General features: G+C 46.1%; 1 protein-coding gene across 1 annotated transcript in view; it reads left to right on the top strand.

The window, feature by feature from the left end:
• Positions 1 to 20,579, top strand: part of LOC121858363 — a 63,723-nt gene extending 43,144 nt beyond the window's left edge. The window contains exon 8 of the mRNA XM_042354807.1: positions 20,388 to 20,579. Within this exon, the coding sequence (XP_042210741.1) occupies positions 20,388 to 20,400 (13 nt within the window). The 3' untranslated portion in view covers positions 20,401 to 20,579. The remainder of the gene's footprint in view (positions 1 to 20,387) is intronic.
• Positions 20,580 to 20,942: the final 363 nt, after the last annotated feature.

Genomic DNA, 20,942 nt, shown 5'->3' with positions numbered 1-20,942 from the left:
GAGAAGAAGAGGAGGAGGAGGAGGAGGGGAGAAGGAAGAAGGGGAGGAGGAGAAGAAGGGAAGGGGGGAGGAGAAGGAAGAAGAAGGGGAGGAAGGAAGGGGAGGAGAAGGAGAAGGAAGAAGGGGAGGAGGAGAAGGAAGAAGGGGGAGGAGGAGAAGGAAGGAGGGGAGGAGGAGAAGGAAGGAGGGGAGGAGGAAGAAGAAGGGGAGGAGGAGGAAGAAGAAGGAAGGGAGGGGTTTAAGAACGTGGAAGAGGAGAGGAAGAAAAGAAAGAAGAAAGAAGAAGAAGGAAGAGGGAGGAGGTAGCTAAGACCAGTCAGAATTAATGAGTTTTTCCAAAGGAAATTGATGGATTGATTCTGTGGTGGTGAGGGATAAGGATGGATTGATTACAGGTTGAGGTTCATGGATTAATGGATAGAAATGGATGAATGGGTGAATAAATGGATGGATTGATGGATAGAAATGGATGAATGGGTGAATAAATGGATGGATTGATGGATAGAAATGGATGGGAAGATTGTGTAGTGATGCGTTACTATTAGGAACTGGTTGATAGATAGATAGATAGATAGACTCCAGTAGATAGAATTAACTAGATAGATTCCCTCGATAGATAAATAGACTCCCTTGATAGATAGCCTTGTTACAAAGCTTCCAATGTAATCAACTTAAGCCAACTATCCACCTAATTGGCTGCCAGAGCTTACCATTGTTAGGAAACGGGGGTGGGGGGGAGGAGGGTGGGGAGGGAGGTAGGTGGGGGGGGAGGGAGGGGAGGAGGGGGGAGGAGGTGGAGGGAGGGAGGGGGGGGGGAGGGGTTAGGTAGGGGAGAGTTGAAGCTTACAGTATCTGCTTGAACTGTATCGACTACAAACATCTACTGTACCCTCTGCTGTAACTTGTGGTCGACGTGTGAATGTTGGTTACAGGATAGGATGTTGATATTGTAGTTCTTGGATGTTTAAGATGTTATTGAAGCTCTTGAATGTTTAAATAATGATGTTGTAGCTCTTGTGATGTTTAAATGATGATGTTGCAGCTCTTGTGATGTTTAAATGATGATGTTGCAGCTCTTGTGATGTTTAATTGATGATGTTGCAGCTCTTGTGATGTTAAATGATGATGATGATGTAGCTCTTGTGAATGTTCAAATGTTGTTACAGCTCCTAAATGTTTAATAAATGTTGTTACAGCTCTTGAATGTTTTGATGTTGGGATTTTCAGGCCAGGATGTTGATATTGCAACCCTCGAATGTTTACTGAGGGGATTGCAACCAGAAAAGTTGACGTGATTAAAGGTAAATAGATGATTAGCAAGATTAGTTGATTAGTTGACGATGATAAAAGATTAGTTGACGATGATAGAAAGATCAATTGATTAGTTGACGCTGATAGAAAGATCAATTGATTAGTTGACGATGATGGAACGATTAGTTGACGATGTTAGGATGATTAGTTGACGATGATGGAACGATTAGTTGACGATGATAGGATGATTAGTTGACGAGAAAGGCAGATAGAGATATGAAATAGAAGATAATTAAATGAAATACAAGCTAACGAGAGATAGAGATGGAAAGAGAGAAAGAAGAATAGAATGATAGATATAACCTGATAATATAAATGCAATATAGTGATAGATTGAAAGGGGAATAGAAGGGTGGAAAGATAAATGGAATAATGTAGATAAGGAATAACGATAGATAGAGACATAACGATGAATAGAAAAAAAATATACGAAAATAGAGATAAGAGATAGAAAGAGTTAATAAGAAAGAGAAAAGAAGAGAAAGTGTACAGTACAGGTGTGGTGATGTTAACCTTGACCTATGGTGTGTGTGTGTGTGCGCGCGCGCATCTTGTTAACTCACCTGGCCCACACCTGTCAGTCCACCACGTGTATAATGTATTCGCCCGGTGTGTGATGTGTGTTTACAGGTGTGTGTAATTCTTAATAGCGTTTGTAGATTGTTGTTGTTGGGACTTTACTGGTTAGGTTTCTTCTTCTACATTATCTACTTTGTATTTTTATCACTTATTTTCTACATCTCTAAATCCTCTTTGTGTTTCGTAATGTTACTTTTATATTTGTATCATTAACCTCAGTGTCTGCTACCTTAAGTGGGGTTAATTAAGTGACACTGCTGAGGACACTGCTAATATTAATTTAAACAATACCATGATTTTTTACCTCCCCTCCTACACCCCCCGCCATAAAAAACAATTTCCACGACTTTTCTAAAATATAAAAAAATATGTATTAAGCTTTTATATTAGTCAGACCTGAGTGGGTGATGGCGTCGGTGTAGATGACTCAGGTAAGGTGCATTTGCTGGAGGGGAGAGGCAGGTGGCGTGGAGGGGAGGCAGGTGGCGGGGGGGGGAGAGGCAGGTGGAGGGAAGGGGAGAGGCAGGTGGGGGGAGGGGAGAGGCAGGTGAGGGGAGAGGCAGGTGGCGTGGAGGGGAGAGGCAGGTGGCGTGGAGGGGAGAGGCAGGTGGCGGAGGGAGAGGCAGGTGGCGTGGAGGGGAGAGGAGGTGGCGGAGGGGAGAGGCAGGTGGCGTGGAGGGGAGGGGCAGGTGGCGTGGAGGGAGGGGCAGGTGGCGTGGAGGGAGAGGCAGGTGGCGTGGAGGGGAGAGGCAGGTGGCGTGGAGGGGAGGCAGGTGGAGGGAGGGGCAGGTGGGGGAGGGAGAGGCAGGTGGAGGGAGGGAGAGGCAGGTGGCGGGAGGGGAGAGGCAGGTGGCGTGGAGGGAGAGGCAGGCGTGAGGGAGGCAGGTGGCGTGGAGGGAGAGGCAGGACGTGAGGGGAGAGGCAGGTGGCGTGGAGGTCTTTCCTATATTGTCGTCTGAACGTTCGAGGTTAATGGCGGTCATGGTATATTTTCACACTAGGAGAAGAATGAAATGATCAGCTCTTTTTATTAATGTCGTAGCTGAAGTGTTTGGATGGACTTGAACTCATGTGTGTGTGTGAGTTAAGTTATATATGGTGACGTTAGTTGAGTGTGTTGAGGGGGGGTAGGAAGGGTCTTGTAATGTAAACTTGATTTCACCTGAAGATTAACCTTCCAGGTGTCTCAATGAAGGCCAGTGTTCATTGTCAGGGGAGAGAAGTGGCAGTTGTGAGCAGAGTGAGGGGTTATAGTAGGGGGTGAGGTTGTACTTGTAGGGGTGAGTTGTACTTAGGGGTGGGTCTTGTAGGGGTAGTTGTATTTGGGTGAGTTGTGTGGGGGTGAGGTTGTACTTGTAGGGGGTGAGGTTGTACTTGTAGGGGTGAGGTTGTACTTGTAGGGGGTGAGGTTGTACTTGTTAATTACTCGTACCTGCCTCTGATGACGTCACACCTAACGCAAAGATGACGTAATTTTTAGGGGAGTTTGACGTAAAAATTGACACTAATTTTAATCTCGAAATTTATTCATTTTTGTAAATCAGAACAAGACATCAATGTAGAAGTCGATTTTTACGACATATAATACAGGTAAGAAACACCTGGAGGTTTAGACAACCTAATTTATTTCACCTGAAGGATAACAGCTCAACACTAACACAACCTAACCTAACCTAACCTAACTCAACTCTAACAACAACCTAACGCTAACCTAATCTAACCTAACGCTAACCTAACAACCTAATCTAACCTAGCTAACCTAATCTAACCTAACCTAACCTAACTCTAACCTAACTCTAACCTAACCTAACGCTAACCTAGCTTAACCTAATCTAACCTAACGCTAACCTAACTCTAACCTAACGCTAACCTAATCTTACCTAACCAAACTAACCTAACCTAACCCCCAGGTAGCCGTTAGTGGTTAATCATCAGGTGAAATAAACTGATGGGAATTAATCTTCAGGTATCTCGTTGTTTGTTGTTGTTGGCCCGTGCTTCTCGTTAAGTGGTGTTACATAGATTTAAATGAGTAATTGCAGCGTTCAGGGTTGTTAAGACTCTAGTTGCGTACTGTTGTTGTCCTCGCTGTGTTGAGAGTCTTGGGGTGTAGGTTATTATGACTGTTCGTGTGAGAGGACAGTTCTGTTGTTGTTTGTCTGTTCAAGTGATGGAGATTATCTATATTTTTTATTGATTAATTTTTTTTTTTTGCCATTTACTGTGTACTTTTTAGGGAAATATTTTTCGTGTTTATAATTTACATATTTTTTCGTATTATTATTTTATATTATTTTTTTTTCAATTTTATATACATATATTTTTTCATTATTTTCATTATTTTCTTATTTCTTTATTCTTTGAAAACTGACTGGAACGGGTTTGGGTAAGTCTGTCTGTCTGTCTGTACCATGTTCTTGTCCTTTCTTCCTCTCCACACCCTCCTCCTTCCTTTCCTCCCCTCCTCCCCTCCCCTCCTCTCCCTCCCTCCCTCCCTCCCCTATCCCCCTCCCTCCTCATCCCCTCCTCCTCCCCTATCCCCTCCTCATCTCCCCTCCCTCCACTCCCTCCCCCACCTTCCGTCTTCCTTCCTCCCCTCATTCCTCCCCATTACCGTGACGTTATACAGTACCCTCGTTCTACTTTCCATCACCATTAGAGGCATCCTGGGCCCGGGGAGTAGAGGTCACAGCATCTCTCCCTGGGCCCCTGATAATATTGGGAGGATGGTCAGATGGGCCCTAAGTGCTAACCAAACCTAACCAGTCGTAATTGGCTCCCTGAATCTAATGGCCCCCCTCGTCTTAATGCTCCCCACCCCCTCCTCAATAGACCCCCGGACCTAATGGTTAAGTTAGGGTCTGTTAGGACTGGGGGCTAACTTTGAGTCTAGCCAATAAACTTTCGCCGTCTCTCCCGTGTTAATTCAGAGCACGACGCTGGTGTGGGTGGGGGGTGGGGTGATGGTTGTGGTGGTGGTAATGGTGGGGGCGGTGGTGGGGTAGGGGCAGGGGGTGTTGGTAGTGGTGGGGGGAAGTGGTGATGGTGGGGGGAAGTGGTGATGGGGTGAGGAAGTTGGTGGAGTACTGTATTAATCTCTATATCCAGGTAGCGGCCGGGGCGTGTCCAGGGTACGTTGTCGTGCTGTGGGAAGTCCGTGCCACTTTATTTCACTGATGGAAGAGAGAGAGAGAGAGAGAGGTGCAGGTGCAAGTTCTTTCTGTCTCTGTCTGTCTGTCTGTCTGTGCGCGCGTTTTGATACGTTTGTTTGTCAGATACGATTACATAGGTGAAGGCTAGTGATGACGTCAGTATCACCAGGTCTCCCCCCTCCCTCCCTCCTTCTCTCTCTCTCCCCCTCCCCCCAGCTGGTAGTACCCCCATCTCCCTTCCCCTACCCCTCTCGCCTTCCCCAGCTGGTATTACTCCCCCCTCAATAGGTCATACCCACCCTCTCCCTCCCTCACTCTCCCCATTTAGTCTTTCCATTCTCCCTCCCTCTACCCTTTTTTAACTTCCCTCTTCTCCCTTCCCTTCTCCCCTTCCCCCTTTCTCCCCTTCCCCCCTTCTCCTCCCCTTCTCCCCTCTCGCCTCCCCCTCCCTCTTCTCCTTTCACTCCCCTTCCTCCTGACCTCCATAATCACTTGTTCCTTATGTTACAACACCGACACTTGAGTTCTTCCGCCCCTCCTCTGCCCCGTCTTTATTATTGTTTCCCTCTTTATTCCTTTACTCTCTCTCTCTCTCTCTCTCTCTCTCGGGTTAACAGGACCACCAATTTCCCTATTAAGACTCTGGCCTATTTAATTCGCCACCTTTTTACCCTAATTACTGAATGGGAGATTATGCATTCCACTTACAATGTCACTGTCTTTTGTGTCACTGTCTTGTGTCACTGTCTTGTGTCACTGTCTTGTGTCACTCTCTTACGTCACTGCCTTAGCTTAAATGAGACAACTGGAAGAAATTTCACATCAAATAGGAAAACGAAACTGAACTTCTTAACCTTTTTTTACTAAGATTTTTTCCTATTAATTTACCTTTTAGGTTTGTGGGGGGTTTTTTTTCCACTTACGAGGAAAATTTTAACGTAAGAATCTCTGAGAATTGTATTATTTTTTTACCGTAAGTGAGAAGGATACGTTTGACTTTATTAATTAGGAGGAAACAAATTATCCAAAGAGACCTTGAGAAGTTGGTCTTGTGTGCTACTGTGCAAGTGAGTTTGTAAGTATGTAAGTGAGTTAAGTTTGTAAGTAAGTGATTGAGTTAAATTTGTAAGTAAGTAAAGTTTGTTCACATTACTGATAAGGGGGAATATTTGACGGTGTGATGTCTTGATAATTTGGGTGGTAGGGGGAGGGATAGGGGAAGGGATAGGGGTTGTGGAAGAGGGGGAGGGATGGGGAGGTTGTGGAAGGGGGAGGGATAGGGGTTGTGGAGGGGAGGGATGGGGGTTGTGGAAGAGGATAGGGGTTGTGGAAGAGGGAGGGATAGGGGTTGTGGAAGAGGGGGGGAGGGGATAGGGGTTGTGTGGAGGGGGAAGGGGATAGGGGTGATGTGGTGGTAGAGTGGTGTGTGTGTGTGTGTGTGTGTGTGTGTGTGAGAAGTAAGTTAACTCAGTCCTGTGTACTTTAGTTGATTTCAATTCAGGGAGATAAGGTGGAAGAACAGCTAGGGAAGGAGGGGTGGGGAGGAGGAGAGAGAGGGGAGTGTACTAATATGGTGTTGTGACGTCAATCTCCCTCTCCCCCAACCCCGATCCTCCTCCTCCCTCCTCCTCCCTCCTCCCTCTCTCTGTCTGTGTCTGTCTGTTCTCTTAATGCCTGTATGTCATCTCTCGTGGCTGTTTGTCTGTTCGTCTCCTCTCTCTCTCTCTCTCTCTCTCTCTCTTGAAGGGGTGTGAAGGGGAGGGAGGGGGGGAAGGGGGAAGAGGAGGAGGATGGGGGAAGAGGGAGGAATAAGGAGGAAGTTCGTCGTGCACCCTCAGTTAGTGCCCCAAAAAAAAATACAAAATGCAAAAAAGATAGCAGAGCAAATGTTAAGAGAAGGTTGTTTTATCAGACTCCCCATTAGAGGTCAGGGGGGGTGTGTGTGTGTGTGTGTGTGTGTGTGTGTGTGTTTTCGCCATGTCCTTTTGTGTGAAAGTTTTTATTAAAACAATCTACCCCAATGTCCTCATACCTAATACTATAAGTCATTGTACATACATTGTAAATTTTCACACACACACACACACACACACCCACCCCACACACACACACACACACACACACACACACACACACACACACACACACACACACACACACACACACCATGGTAGACACTAGATACACTATAACTGTTTCCACTCGTTTACTTGCTTCCAATTCATCTTCTGGTTCTGTGGTATTTACAGTGGCCGATAACTTTGACATGACAGTGAGCGGGGGAGGAGGAGAAGGGGTGGGAGGAACAATGTGATGATAACCTCCACACTGTAAGGAAGTGAGTGACGCAGGGAGGTGAGGGTCGAGGATAGGAGGGGACTCGAGTAATGCAGGGAGGGCTGGAGGAGGGATGAGTGAAGGGAAATTCAGAGTAAGAATGCGAGATTGGGGAGGGAAGGGATGGGCAGGTAGGAGGGAAGGGAGAAGTAGAGGAGGAAGGGAGAGGAGGAAGGAAGGGATGGGAGGAGGGAGGAACAGGAGTAGGAGGGAAGGATGTGACATGAGGGAGGAATATGCATTGGAAAGGAGTGCTGGGCAGAGTAGAGAGTTAGGATTGGGAGAGGTTGGAGGGTGGGGGAGGGGAGGGGCGAAGGAGGAAGGAGGAGGGAGGGCTGCCTTGACCCAGAGGCTGGGTGGTCGCAAGTGAAAGTTGGTGCCGCCTTCAGTGCCGCCCCCGGCCACCCCCTGACTCGGGGGCAACGACCCCAACCCCCCGCCCATCTCCTAGCCTCCACTCCACCCTCCAGAACTGATTGCCCCTCCCCACCTACTATCTCCCTGCCCCTCCTCAACTACCCCCACACTGCCCCTCACTAACTCTCCTCCCCTTCTCTCACTCCCCTCCCGGCAGGCGGACACACTGGGGACCACAGCAGGTGTACACTAATTACCGGTCGACTGTACCTCTTAATATAGTTTTAATTATTATGATGTGATCTGAGGAGTTATTATGTGTATGATGATGATGATGATGATGATGATAGTGTGTATTGGCCAACAGCCCTGACATGATGATGATGATAATGGTGATAGCAGTCATTAACCAACAATCATTGCACCTAAGACGATTCTAAACTGATGCTTGAGGTCAATGGTTTATATTCCTAAGTGATCTGTACGTCAAGGTAGAGTCTCGGGGTAATGATGGTAACATTTTGAGACCTCTTGTTTTTGCCCATCACCCAGCCAGATAAAATCCTTACCCCACATTATATTTGGTTAGGTTAAGTTGGGTCAAGTTAGATTGAGTTGGGTTAGGGTGGATTAGGTAAAGTTAGTTTGGATTAGGTTAAGTTTGGTTAGGTTAGGGTTAGTCTAGGTTACGTTGGGTTAGGTTAGTCTAGGTTATGTTGGGTTAGGTTAGCTTAGTTTATGTTAATTTAGGTTAGGTTAATTTGGGTTATTTTAGTTTAATGTGTAAGTTAATATAGTTTCGTTATTTCGTTAAGGGGGACTCTTTATGATCTCCCACGGTCAGGAGCTGTTCTCACAAGGTCAGGGGTTCGACTCCCCCCTCCCGGTAGGATTCGCATTCTTGTTGTATCCTTTGTTGTCGTGTTGTGCTAACTTGTTGTATCTTTAGAGGGAGTACCGTACGTGGGTGGGTTAAAGGGAAGGAGACTTGGTGCCGTTGGTTTAAGGGGGAGAAGGGGTGGTACCATCGAAGGGGCACCACCATTTCCTAAGGGGGCGAATAAGGGGGAGAGAGGAGCTTTACCGTACTTTAATGGTCTCTTGTTAGATGTAATTTCTTGGTAGTACTGAATGAAGTAGCCCAGCTGGTTGTTAATGTGTGTGGAGTGACAATTTAAAAGGTCACCACCTTGTTATTTTCACCCCCTGTCACCTCGCGCCGTCTGGTTGTCGGGTGGGCTGACGACACGACACAAGTCTACCAATCAACAAGAAGTGTTCGGTGGGCGAGACGTCGTGTTCAACTCACCTCAGGCTACCTGGATAGACATACCTGAGTAATTCGTATATACCTGGAAATATCTCTTCCTCGCCCAGCTGTTCGGACACTCACCCCTACCTACCTACCTACCTACCTACCTACCTACCTACCTACCTGGTCTCTAGATACAAATTTCCCCATAACCGGTAATTCGACCCTTTACCCATTGAGTACGATAACTGAAGCCCTGAGTACGATTAGTGTGAACCCCTTGTACGATTCTATTCACCATGATTACGATAACTTGGACCCCATGTGTGATTGTGATCCCTTGAGAATTATGGCTTAACCCCTTGAGTACGATAACTTAACCCCTCGAGTACGATGATTTAATCCCTTGAGTACATGTCATATTATGTACGAGTACTGATCATTATATACATTAGTGTTAAGTCATCGTTCTCAAGGGGTTAAGTGATCGTTCTCACGGGGTTAAGTCCTCGTTCTCGCGGGGTTAAGTCCTCGTTCTCGCGGGGTTAAGTCCTCGTTCTCGCGGGGTTAAGTCCTCGTTCTCGCGGGGTTAAGTCATCGTTCTCGCAAGAGGTTAAGTCCTCGTTCTCGCGGGGGTTCCTGCGTTCGCGAGTTAAGTCCTCTATCGCGGGGTTAAGAAGTCCTCGTTCTCACGGGGATTTAAGTCATCGTTCTCACGGGATTGGTCATCGTTCTCACAGGGTTAATTCATCGTTCTCACGGGGATAGTCTATCGTTCTCAAAGGGTTAAGTGATCGTTCTCAAAGAGGTTAAGTGATCGTTCTCACGGGGGTTAAGTGATCGTTTCTCACGGGGTTAATTCATCGTTCTCACGGGGTTAATTCATCGTTCTCACGGGGTTAATTCATCGTTCTCACGGGGTTAATTCATCGTTCTCAAAGGGTTAAGTGATCGTTCTCACGGGGTTAAGTGATCGTTCTCACGGGGTTAAGTGATCGTTCTCACGGGGTTAAGTGATCGTTCTCACGGGGTTAAGTGATCGTTCTCACGGGGTTAAGTCATCGTTCTCAAGGGATTAACATTCTCAAAGGGTCGGAGTTACCGTTCTGAAACAATTAAGATATAACCATCATTTTTTTTTACCTGGCGGTGTGTGTTGTGTAAGTGGCCAGGTGGTTAGGGTCACCTGAGAGAGAGAGAGAGAGAGAGAGAGAGAGAGAGAGAGAGAGAGAGTTAGTTTGTGTGTACTTTGTGTGCGTGTTTGTATTGTGGGTGTATGTATGTATTGTGTGTGGTAGTAGTGTAACATTTGGTCACCGTTATATCAGCCCCCCAGGTAGATGTTATCACAATATACACGTCAACGGGACTCGAACCACCGTCCTCCACAAGGGATTAAGTCCTCGTAATCAAGAGCCTTTAAAAAAAATCTTTCAAGTCCCACTCAAAATGAACTTAACGTACTCAATGGGGTTAATGATCGTACTCAAGGGGTTAAATCCTTTTTAATCCTACACGGTTTAAATCCTTTCCTACTGGGGATTAAAGACTTCTAATCCTATTCAAGGGGTAAATCCTCTCAGTATTATAGAAAGGGATTAAACCCATCCCCCCCCCCCCAAGGAAGGATTTATTCCTTTGGTGGTGGTGAAATTATCATTGTACCAGATCCTACAGTAAAGAGTAAAGTCAATCCTTCACGAAGAGGATAAAAAGGGAAGTAGGAAGCATCTTATCCATTGTGTGATAAAATTCCTGTCATGAGGTACTCGGCAGAAACCACGTGGATCCGGGCGGTGACGAGGGGCGGCGGGAGTAGGAGAAGAAAGGTGGGGGGAGGAGGAGGTGAACGAGGTGGTAGGAGGATGAGGAATAGGAGAAGGAGAAGGAAGGGGTAGCAGTAGTAGGAGGCGGCTACCACATGTAGTGCATTCGTCCGTGCGTCGACCGCCGTCTTATCGGGAGGAGAAAGCCAGGCGGAGGAGGGGTTTGGGGGGGGGGCTACTGTTGACCTTGGGCGAGGCGCGCTACGGCGGGTCCTGACGACTGGCTGGTCTACAAGAGTCCTCTTGGTGACTCACCTGACGGAGGAGGAGGTCCAGCTAGTGACTCGCCTGAAGGAGGAGGAGGTGGTCGAGCTAGTGACTCACCTGACGGAGGAGGAAGTCCAGCTAGTGACTCACCTGAAGGAGGAGGAGGAGGAGGAGGAGGTCGAGCTAGTGACTCACCTGACGCAGGAGGTCGAGCTTGTGACTCACCTGACGCAAGAGATCGAGCTAGTGACTCACCTGACGGAGGAGGAGGTCGAGATGTTATTGTCAACGCCCCGACTCTCGACTGAGCTTAACTCTCTCGGGTGCTGGTCAGATGGGCCCCAGTCCTAGTGGGCCCCAGTCCTAGTGGGCCCCAGTCCTAGTGGGCCCCAGGTCTCCTTTTATTTCAGCCTAACCCATTTTATCCAACCTAAGTGTACTAAATCTAACTTAATCCAGTTTTACTTTATTTAACTTAAAATATCCGCCTAACCTAACCTAAACTAAGTTAACCTGTCATAACTTATTTAAAACCTAATCTAATCTAACTTAACCTAACCTCTTCCTCTTCTTCCTTCTCCTCCTCTTCTTCCTTCTCCTCCTCTTCCTTTTCCTCCTCCTCTTCCTTCTCCTCCTCTTCCTTCTTCTTTTCTTCCTTCTCCTCCTTCTCTTCTTCCTTCTCTTCTTCCTTCTCTTCCTCTTCCTTCTATTCTTCCTTCTCCTCCTCTTCCTTCTCTTTTCTTCTCTTCCTTCTTCTCTTCCTTCTTCTTCTCTTCCTTCTTCTCTTCTTCCTTCTCCTCCTCTTCTTCCTTCTCCTCTTCCTCCTCTTCCTCCTCTTCCTTCTCCTCCTCTTCCTTCTCCTCTTCCTTCTTCTCCTCTTCCTTCCACTTCTTACTGTAATTGTATACGTCTGACCACAACCTTCATTTATCCTGCAGAAGATTCTATGATAATTCATGTAGGTGTGTGTGCTCGCGCGCGGGGAGGAACTGCAGGAGGATGAGGACGAAGAGGAGCTGGTGAAGGTAGTAGTATTAGAAGAAGGGACAGTAAGGGAGGAGAGAGTAATAAATAGTGAAGGAGGGGAGGGAGGGCGATAAGTAGGTGGGGGAGAGGGAGGGAGGGCAGGCAGGCAGGCAGGCAGGCAGGCAGGTAGGTAGGTAGGCAGGTAGGTAGGTAGGTAGGTAGGTAGGTAGGGAGGAGGAGGAGGAGACAGGTAAGGGCAGGAGCACCACACCACCTGTTGTGACCCACTTGGGGGAAAGTTGAATGTTGGGGAGTTTGTTGACCCCTAGAGGACGGTGACTCCTCTGCCTCACCACTGCTGTCGTTGCCTTCTGTCGCGTCGTTGGGGCTCGTCGCTCGGGTCTGGCTCCAGGGGAAAGGGAAAGGACGGGTGTGTGAAGGTCTGCTGGTGTGAGGCAGTTCAGCTGGCCGGCGGGGAGGGGTGGGGGAGGCCTGTGGTTGTTCTGATGGGGGGGCCTGATTGTTCTGAGGGGGCCCCTGATTGTTGTTTTAGGGGAGGGGGACCTTGGTGTTTTAGGGGGACCTCGATGCGTTTTCGGGGGACCTGGATGTCTGTGTTTTAGGGGGACCTGGAAGTTAGTGTCTTAGGGGGGGGAGGACCTAGACGATAATGTTTTTAAGGTACCTGGATGTAACTCTTGGGACCTAATCACTGTTGCCAAACCTATCGGGTAAAATTTGGATCCAACAGTATGTAACTCCTACCAGTCCCCACAAGCTGTCATAATAACTACCAAAGAGTCAGGTAGGTTGATAAATGAACTCTAAAACCTAACAAATCTGGTTACCTCGTCGAGACCTCCATCAGTCACTCAACCCAGGTACTCGCAGGGGTTGGGAGGTCAACATAGATGTCATTGTACCCACAGGACCTTCACTTCTTGGTATTTGTCCACAACTTAAATGGCGTTGTGGTGGGAATGAGCGGGAAATTTTTGGCATTCGAGTCGTGGATTGTCTCACTTTGGCTGGATTTTTGGAGGCGTTATGTTGGCTGGATTTTTGGAGGCGTTATGTTGGCTGGATTTTTGGAGGCGTTATGTTGGCTGGATTTTTGGAGGCGTTATGTTGGCTGGATTTTTGGAGGCGTTATGTTACCTGGATATTAATGTTATGGGGACTTGAATGTATGTTTTGGGACCCTTTTTTGGCATAAGATTGAGTTGAGTTGTGGTGTGGCTTGATGTAATAGTGTTATGATGGGTATATATGTGATATTGTGATGTGGCAGGTTTTTTTAAGTGTGGCGAGTTCTCTCATGTGTGGCTAGAAGTGAGAGTTAAGGTAGGAGGAGGAGGAGGTGGTGATCCGAGAGTTGAGGTGCAGATGGGAGTACAGGTATGGAGGTGGTGTGTAGATAAAGGGGAGGGAAGGTTGGCTTAGTGTTTGGGAGTTGAGAGGTAGATGGGGGTGGTGGGGGGGAACTGAGGTGCACACAGGTAGGAGAAGGGGTAAAGGTGAGTTTGGGATGCAGGTAGGTAGTGTGTGATGGAGGCGGGAGAGGGGATTGAGGGAAGACCGGTGAGGTAAATTGCTTCTTACAACACCTGACGTGGTTCATGTTGATACCCCCACACACACACACACCTGGAAACCTACCTACCTACCTGGCGCAATCCCCCACCTCTATCACGGACCTCCAAGAAAAGCCTCCGTGAAGTGTCTTGGGGGATGGTTGAGTCTCTCGGATCAGCTACATAGTCTTACAAAAGCCTTGCCATTCTTTATAAAGGCTCGGAGTCCAGTTTTTCAGTCTCGTGTGGATGAATTAATCTCGCAGCTGTATTACGTCCAACACTATTCTGGTACCACAATTTTCACTCCTGTCTGGTGCTGAGTGAAGGCTTAAAATTAAGGTCGTCTTTCAGTCTAATTTTGATACCTTTGTGTGGAGTGTTTTTTTTTTTTTCCTGTGTATTTATCTTCACTCAACCCGTTAGGTACAGTAGCTAAAACAACTATCTGTGCATACAATATGAGACCATGGACGATAAATTTCGGAGCATACTGTACAATATCGGCATTTTGAAGGCATTTTCATCTCTCGGTGCCTAAGTTTGGTACTTATCTGGCAGAGGCATTTGAGGGTGATGTCTTGTCCGTTCGATAACTTGAGAAAGACTTCGTGGATTGGGACGAAATTTAGTATGGGTATTCTTAACCTAGATGTGTAGGTGCAGTTCAGTGTTGAGCGTCACCCTTGATTATTTACCCGAGTTGTGGCCGCTGATCGTCTCTGGTGTTTTAGTAGAGACAAACATGACTTTCCCTGATTATACTATATGCCTGTTGTCTTTCCTTTTATTCTTGTAATTCTCTTTTCATTGTATCTTTCTTCTTTTCATTCTCTTTTAATTTCTTTCTTCCTTTCTTAGTTTTTTTCCATTTTCTTTCTTTTCTGTTTCTTTTTCTTACTTTCTCTCATTGCTTTCTTTCATTTTAGTAGTATATATATATATATATATATGGTTGAGTTTAAGTTATATGTTATTTACCTGCTATTATGTTCTATCTGTCGACGTACAGGTAGTGTTAATTACGTTGTTATTTACTTGTGTTCTCTGTTCTTGCAGGTATGTTAATGGTTGCTTCCAGGCGGTCTTGGTGTTCAGGTAAGTGTCTCTCCCTCATCTCCACGTTTTACCTATTTGAGGACGATGACTTAAGGTGTAACTCATTAAGGACGATGACTTAAGGTGTAACTCATTAAGGACGATGACTTAAGCTGTAACTCATTAAGGACGATGACTTAAGCTGTAACTCATTAAGGACGATGACTTAAGCTGTAACTCATTAAGGACGATGACTTAAGCTGTAACTCATTAAGGACGATGACTTAAGCTGTAACTCATTAAGGACGATGGCTTAAGTTTGTAACTCATTAAGGACGACGACTTAAGGTGTAACTCATTAAGGACGATGACTTAAGGTGTAACTCATTAAGGACGATGACTTGAGGTGTAACTCATTAAGGACGATGACTTGAGGTGGTTGCGTCCCGGTGATATTTGGTAGTAGTTTACAGTATAGGTCAAAATTATGTGCGGCGGTGGCTGGGTGGATACAGCCCTCGCCTTCTGCTATAAAAGGTCGCTGGATCGATCTCAGAGGGGGCACTCCCAGTCCACCCAGCTGTTAAATGGTGTACCGAACTTTATGGTTGAGGGAAGTTCAAGCTGTCGTGTGCTGTGCCGGCCATTCGTCCCTCTTGCATACTGAAGGGTAGGTATGCAGTGTTCTATATCCAAATTGTCCTTAACTGATCAATGCGATTTATTTTTGGTTTTTATGGGTTTATAGTGAGCATTAAACCATGGCCTGGATTTACTTGCGGTTTTCAGGGGTTTATAGTGAACAGTAAACCATGGCCTGAGGAAGGAGGAGGTGTGTGGATAATCCTGGGGAGCCGTGTAATACTTGTCGTGGTAGTGGCTGGGGGTAGTAATCAGGAAGCTGTATATAGCGTTAATGGCGTCACCCTGGCAACTATAGATGATTGTGTATATATATAGGGGGAGTGCTGAGTCACCTGTGTATATATATTAGGGTGGTGAGTCAGTCTGGGGGGAGAAGTTCGTTGCTAGTCAGTGTTACTCATTTTTAATCTATTCTGCACTCTTTCTCCCCATGCACTCTTTCTCCCCCTCCCTCCACCTCACACTCACTCTCCCCCTCTCCCCACCTCTCCCCCACACTCTCTCTCTCCCCACTCTCTCTCCCCCCTCTCTCTCCCCCCACTCTCCCCACACTCTCTCTCCCACCTCTCCCCCCACCTCTCTCCCCCACTCTCTCCCCCCCACACTCTCTCCCCCCCACCTCTCTCCCCCCCACTCTCTCCCCCACACACTCTCCCCCCCACACTCCCCCCTCCCCCACACTCCCCACTCTCCCCCACACTCTCCCCCCACCCCCCCACCTCTCCCCCACCCTCCCCACACACTCTCCCCCACCTCTCCCCCCACCTCCCCCCACCCTCCCACTCTCCCCCACCTCTCCACTCTCCCCCACCTCTCCCCCACACTCTCCCCCACACTCTCCCCCACACCTCCCCCACACTCCCCCCACCTCTCCCCCACACCTCCCCACACTCTCCCCCCACCTCTCCCCCACACACTCTCCCCACTCTCTCCCCCTCTCTCCCCCCACTCTCTCCCCCACTCTCTCCCCCCTCTCTCTCTCCCCCTCTCCCCCCACTCTCCACTCACTTTCACTCACTGACTCCTCGTCGATATCCGGCCTATGATGATGAACATTGTGCCCTTGACTCTATCTTGCCGGATGTGGTGGTGTGTAGGTGTGGTGGTGTGTGGTGGTGGTGGTAGGTGTCGATGGTGGTGGTAGGTAATCGATGGTGGTGGTAAATAACAATAGTGGTTTTAGATATCGATGGTGGTAGCAAGATAAAATGAAATGTTACCCTATTGTTGAATATAAAGGGAGGTACACACACACACTCTCACACACTCTCTCACACACACACACACACACACACACACACACACACACACTCTCTCACACTCACACACACACACACTCACTCTCACACTCTCACACACACTCACTCACACACACTCACACACCACACACACTCACACACACACACACTCACACACACACACACTCACACACACACACACACACACACACACACACACACACACACACTCAACTTGACCACACTGACCTTGTTTTCTCAAAAATCCTCCCAGAAGCTGAAAAAGCCTTGTTAGGTTATCTTAGACTTGTTATCTTGATGTTGAAGTGTTATCACGAAGCAGTTTACGTGTAATAGATAACAACCTAAGATGTGGGTGCTTTGGGGGGAGTTACATCTCGTTATCTTTCGGGTATCTTTTTTTTAGGTGTTATCTTGTTTATCTTTATGTTGTCGTGGTAGTTTTCGTGTTATCTTGACTTATTGGTGATTATTATTGGGGTTATGAATCATTGGTGAATCTTGTTATGAATCACTGAACATTATGAATCACTGATCAATATTATGAATCACTGATCATTATGAATCACTGATCAATATTATGAATCACTTATCAATATTACGAATCACTGATCAATATTACGAATCACTGATCATGAATCACCGATCAATATTATGAATCACTGAACATTATGAATCTCTGATCAGTATTACGAGTCACTGATCAATATTATGAATCACTGATCATTATGAATCACTGATCAATATTATGAATCACTTATCAATATTACGAATCACTGATCAATATTACGAATCACTGATCATGAATCACCGATCAATATTATGAATCACTGAACATTATGAATCTCTGATCAGTATTACGAGTCACTGATCAATATTATGAATCACTGATCAACATTATGAATCACTGAACTTTATGAACCTTTGATCAGTATTACGAGTCACTGATCAATATTATGAATTGCTGATCAATATTATGAATTATTAATCATGAATCACTGATCAATATTATGAATCACTGATCAATATTATGATTCACTGATCAATATTATGAATCACTGATCAATATTATGAATCACTGATCAATATTACGAATCACTGAGTAAATATTCTTAATATTCTTCATGGAGCATTGACATCTGTTATCGTAAATGGTGATATCGCGAGTGTTATGACTTTGTTATATCTGTTATCGGCCTTGTTATCGTGGGACGTATCTCTTAACGGGAAACGGGAGGTTTTATTCAGCTTTAAATGTGTCGTCTGTGTGTGTGTCATAGGTAGATAGGTATTTAAAGAGTTATGTGCGTGTGTGCGTACCTTTTGAGTCAAGTATTAAGTATCGTTGGTCGCTGCTTTTTGAAGTCAGGATTTGGACGTCCGTGGAGTGAGACACCTTAGATATTTTCACCTGATGATTAGATGCCCTTTGGCTACCTGAGGGGGTATTAAGTTAGAATAAGTTAGGTTAGGTTATCATTGGGGTGGTTAACCTGAAGGTGAAATAAACTTAGGTGTGTATTTCATGTGTAGTAGGCGCTATCAAACAGGGAGGTACTACTGCCTGGGAAGATATTGGAAGCATAATGTGTTGTCTAATGGTAGACCCTGCTGCCATATGGCATCACGAATATTATGACCAATTTCCAGGTTGCTGATCTGACTTTCTGCCTCATTTAACACACAATTGCAGGGTCTCAATTGTTTCTCTTACTTTAACACAATGGAAACACACACACACACACACACACACAATATTAACAATAATAACAACAGTAATAATAATAATAATAATAATAATAATAATAATAATAATAATAATAATAATAATAATAATAATAAACCATAAAAACAATCACTCCCCCCTCACACACTCCACCCCTCGTGATCGTATGACCTCCTCCTACTGATCTTTCGACCTGTAATCCAGGTTATGGCGGCCTTGTAATAAGCTTCAACTTGTATCAGCTGATCTGTGTAAGTACGCGTGACTTAACCTGTCAGTGGGTCTGTGTTATTGTAAATACTCTGGACACCTGGATTATATATACAAGGCCAGGTACTGTTGCTGTCCTTGTCTCTCTCTTTTCCCCTTTTCACTTTTTTCTCTTAGCTTCTCACCAAACCCAATAGCTACAGAGAGCCGCCGCCCTTCTCCTTCACCCTCTTTACACACACACACACACACACACACACACACACAGGTCGCCCAGGGATCCAATTATGTGTGTAGGTGACAGATTTGATGTGTACCGCAGGACTGTACCTTAACCCCTCTGGTAGTGTTAAGAGATCACACATGAAGATTAGCCTCCCTCCCCCTTCAGTTTATTCCACCGTAAAATTGATCACCCTGATGCCGTTCACAGCACGACGCCATTCACAGCACGACGCCATTCACAGCACGACGCCATTCACAGCACGACGCCATTCACAGCACGACGCCATTCACAGCACGACGCCATTCACAGCACGACGCCATTCACAGCACGACGCCATTCACAGCACGACGCCATTCACAGCACGACGCCATTCACATCACGACGCCTGTTCACAGCACGACGCCGTTCACAGCACGACGCCGTTCACAGCACGACGCCGTTCACAGCACGACGCCGTTCACAGCACGACGCCGTTCACAGCACGACGCCGTTCACAGCACACAGCACGCCGTTCACAGCACGACGCCGTTCACAGCACGACGCCGTTCACAGCACGACGCCGTTCACAGCACGACGCCGTTCAGCACGACGCCGTTCACAGCACGACGCCGTTCACAGCACGACGCCGTTCGTCACAGCACGACGCCGTTCACAGCACGACGCCGTTCACAGCACGACGCCATTCACAGCACGACGCCATTCACAGCACGACGCCATTCACAGCACGACGCCATTCACAGCACGACGCCATTCACAGCACGACGCCATTCACAGCACGACGCCATTCACAGCACGACGCCATTCACATCACGATGTAACTGTTTTTCTGGGTGTTATTTTTTCTGTTACAAGTTATATGTTGTGCGAAGTGAAGACCTGACGTGTCTTCAGTTACGAGGAAAATTTAACGTAAGAACCATTTATAATCTAATTTTTTTAAATCGTTTGTTAAGTGACTCGGTTAAATACGATCTTAAATAACTTACGAGAACAAATTTAACGTAGGAACCTTTGATAATCCATCATTGTGTCATAGATTAAGTGAGACGCGATCTTACATCACCAGTTACGAGGATAATTTAACGTAGGAATTTGTTTACAATCTAATCGTTGAAGGATAAGTGAATCAGTGAGATGCCTATTAGTTAGGAGAAAAATCTACAGGTATTGTAGGAAAACTTGTAATTTTTTTTTTTTTTTTTTGAAGAGTGGAGTGGAGTGTTGTGTTGTGTTATAGTGGTGTTACAATGTCACGAGTTTCCCGCCACCTGAGTTCCCGCCAATTTCGGGCCAATAGTATGAAGGCCTTAGGCCTGTCTTCAACCAATGAGGAGGCGTATGAGGCATGACGTCATGAAGCTGTCCCTCTGTGCCACCCAATAACCCCAGTTTGAAAAAGTCAGTCTGTGTTGGGATTTTGTGTAGAGCGGTGGCGACATGGCAGGTATTTGGGTGTATTCTATTCGGTAAATCCTTAAGTTCCCATTTTTCTGTGAGATACGTGGTTCCCGTATAACTAGCTAGGAACATAGGTTTATTATTTTGAAGTGAATCTGTTAAACCCTAATATAAAGTATTCAATAAATATAGTAACCGTTAATAAAAGTCCTAATTCATCCATCCCTTATTGAGAATGAGTAATGTTATAAATGTCTTGGTATTATACATTAGTACGGCGAGTCCTATATATAATAACCATCCCATATTTCCTCTCTGTTTAAGTGTTGTATCGTAGTACGCAGCTATCCACCATCTCCGCCTCTCTTGGGTGTGAGAACCGACTGACCACAACCGCCTCCCCTACCGACATCTTCCCGCAGTCTCCCACTACAGCCACCATGACCTTCCTGTGCTGTGCTTTGCTCTACTGTGTGTTATATCGCGCTATGTAATGTGCTGTACTGTGTTATATTGTGCTATGTAATGTGTTGTGCTGTGTATTAGGGCCTGTGACTAATATAAAATGATTAGGCTAAAAATAACTTGTTTTCCTTAATTAGTTAATGGCGAGAGAGAAAGAGGGAGAATAGAGAGAACGAAGAATAAAGAGAAAGAAGAAGAGAGAGAAAGCAGGAGAATAGAGAATGAGGGTGAATAGAGAGAGAAAAAAATAGAGATAAAGAGGAAGAATGGAGAGACGGGGAAAATAAAGTGTGAAAAAGAAAGAAAGAAAGAGGGAGAATAGCTTGAGAAAGAGGGTGAATAAAGAGAGAGAGAGATAGAGCGCAGGTAAGCTTCATTATCCGTCAGGTAATTGTTCTGGCAGGGAGTGATGTT

Source organism: Homarus americanus, unplaced genomic scaffold, assembly GCF_018991925.1.
Source record: "Homarus americanus isolate GMGI-L3 unplaced genomic scaffold, GMGI_Hamer_2.0 scaffold12870, whole genome shotgun sequence".
NCBI classification, from domain to species: Eukaryota; Metazoa; Arthropoda; class Malacostraca; order Decapoda; family Nephropidae; genus Homarus; species Homarus americanus.
Note: the sequence above shows the minus strand (reverse complement) of the source record. Positions and strands in the feature narration are given on the sequence as shown.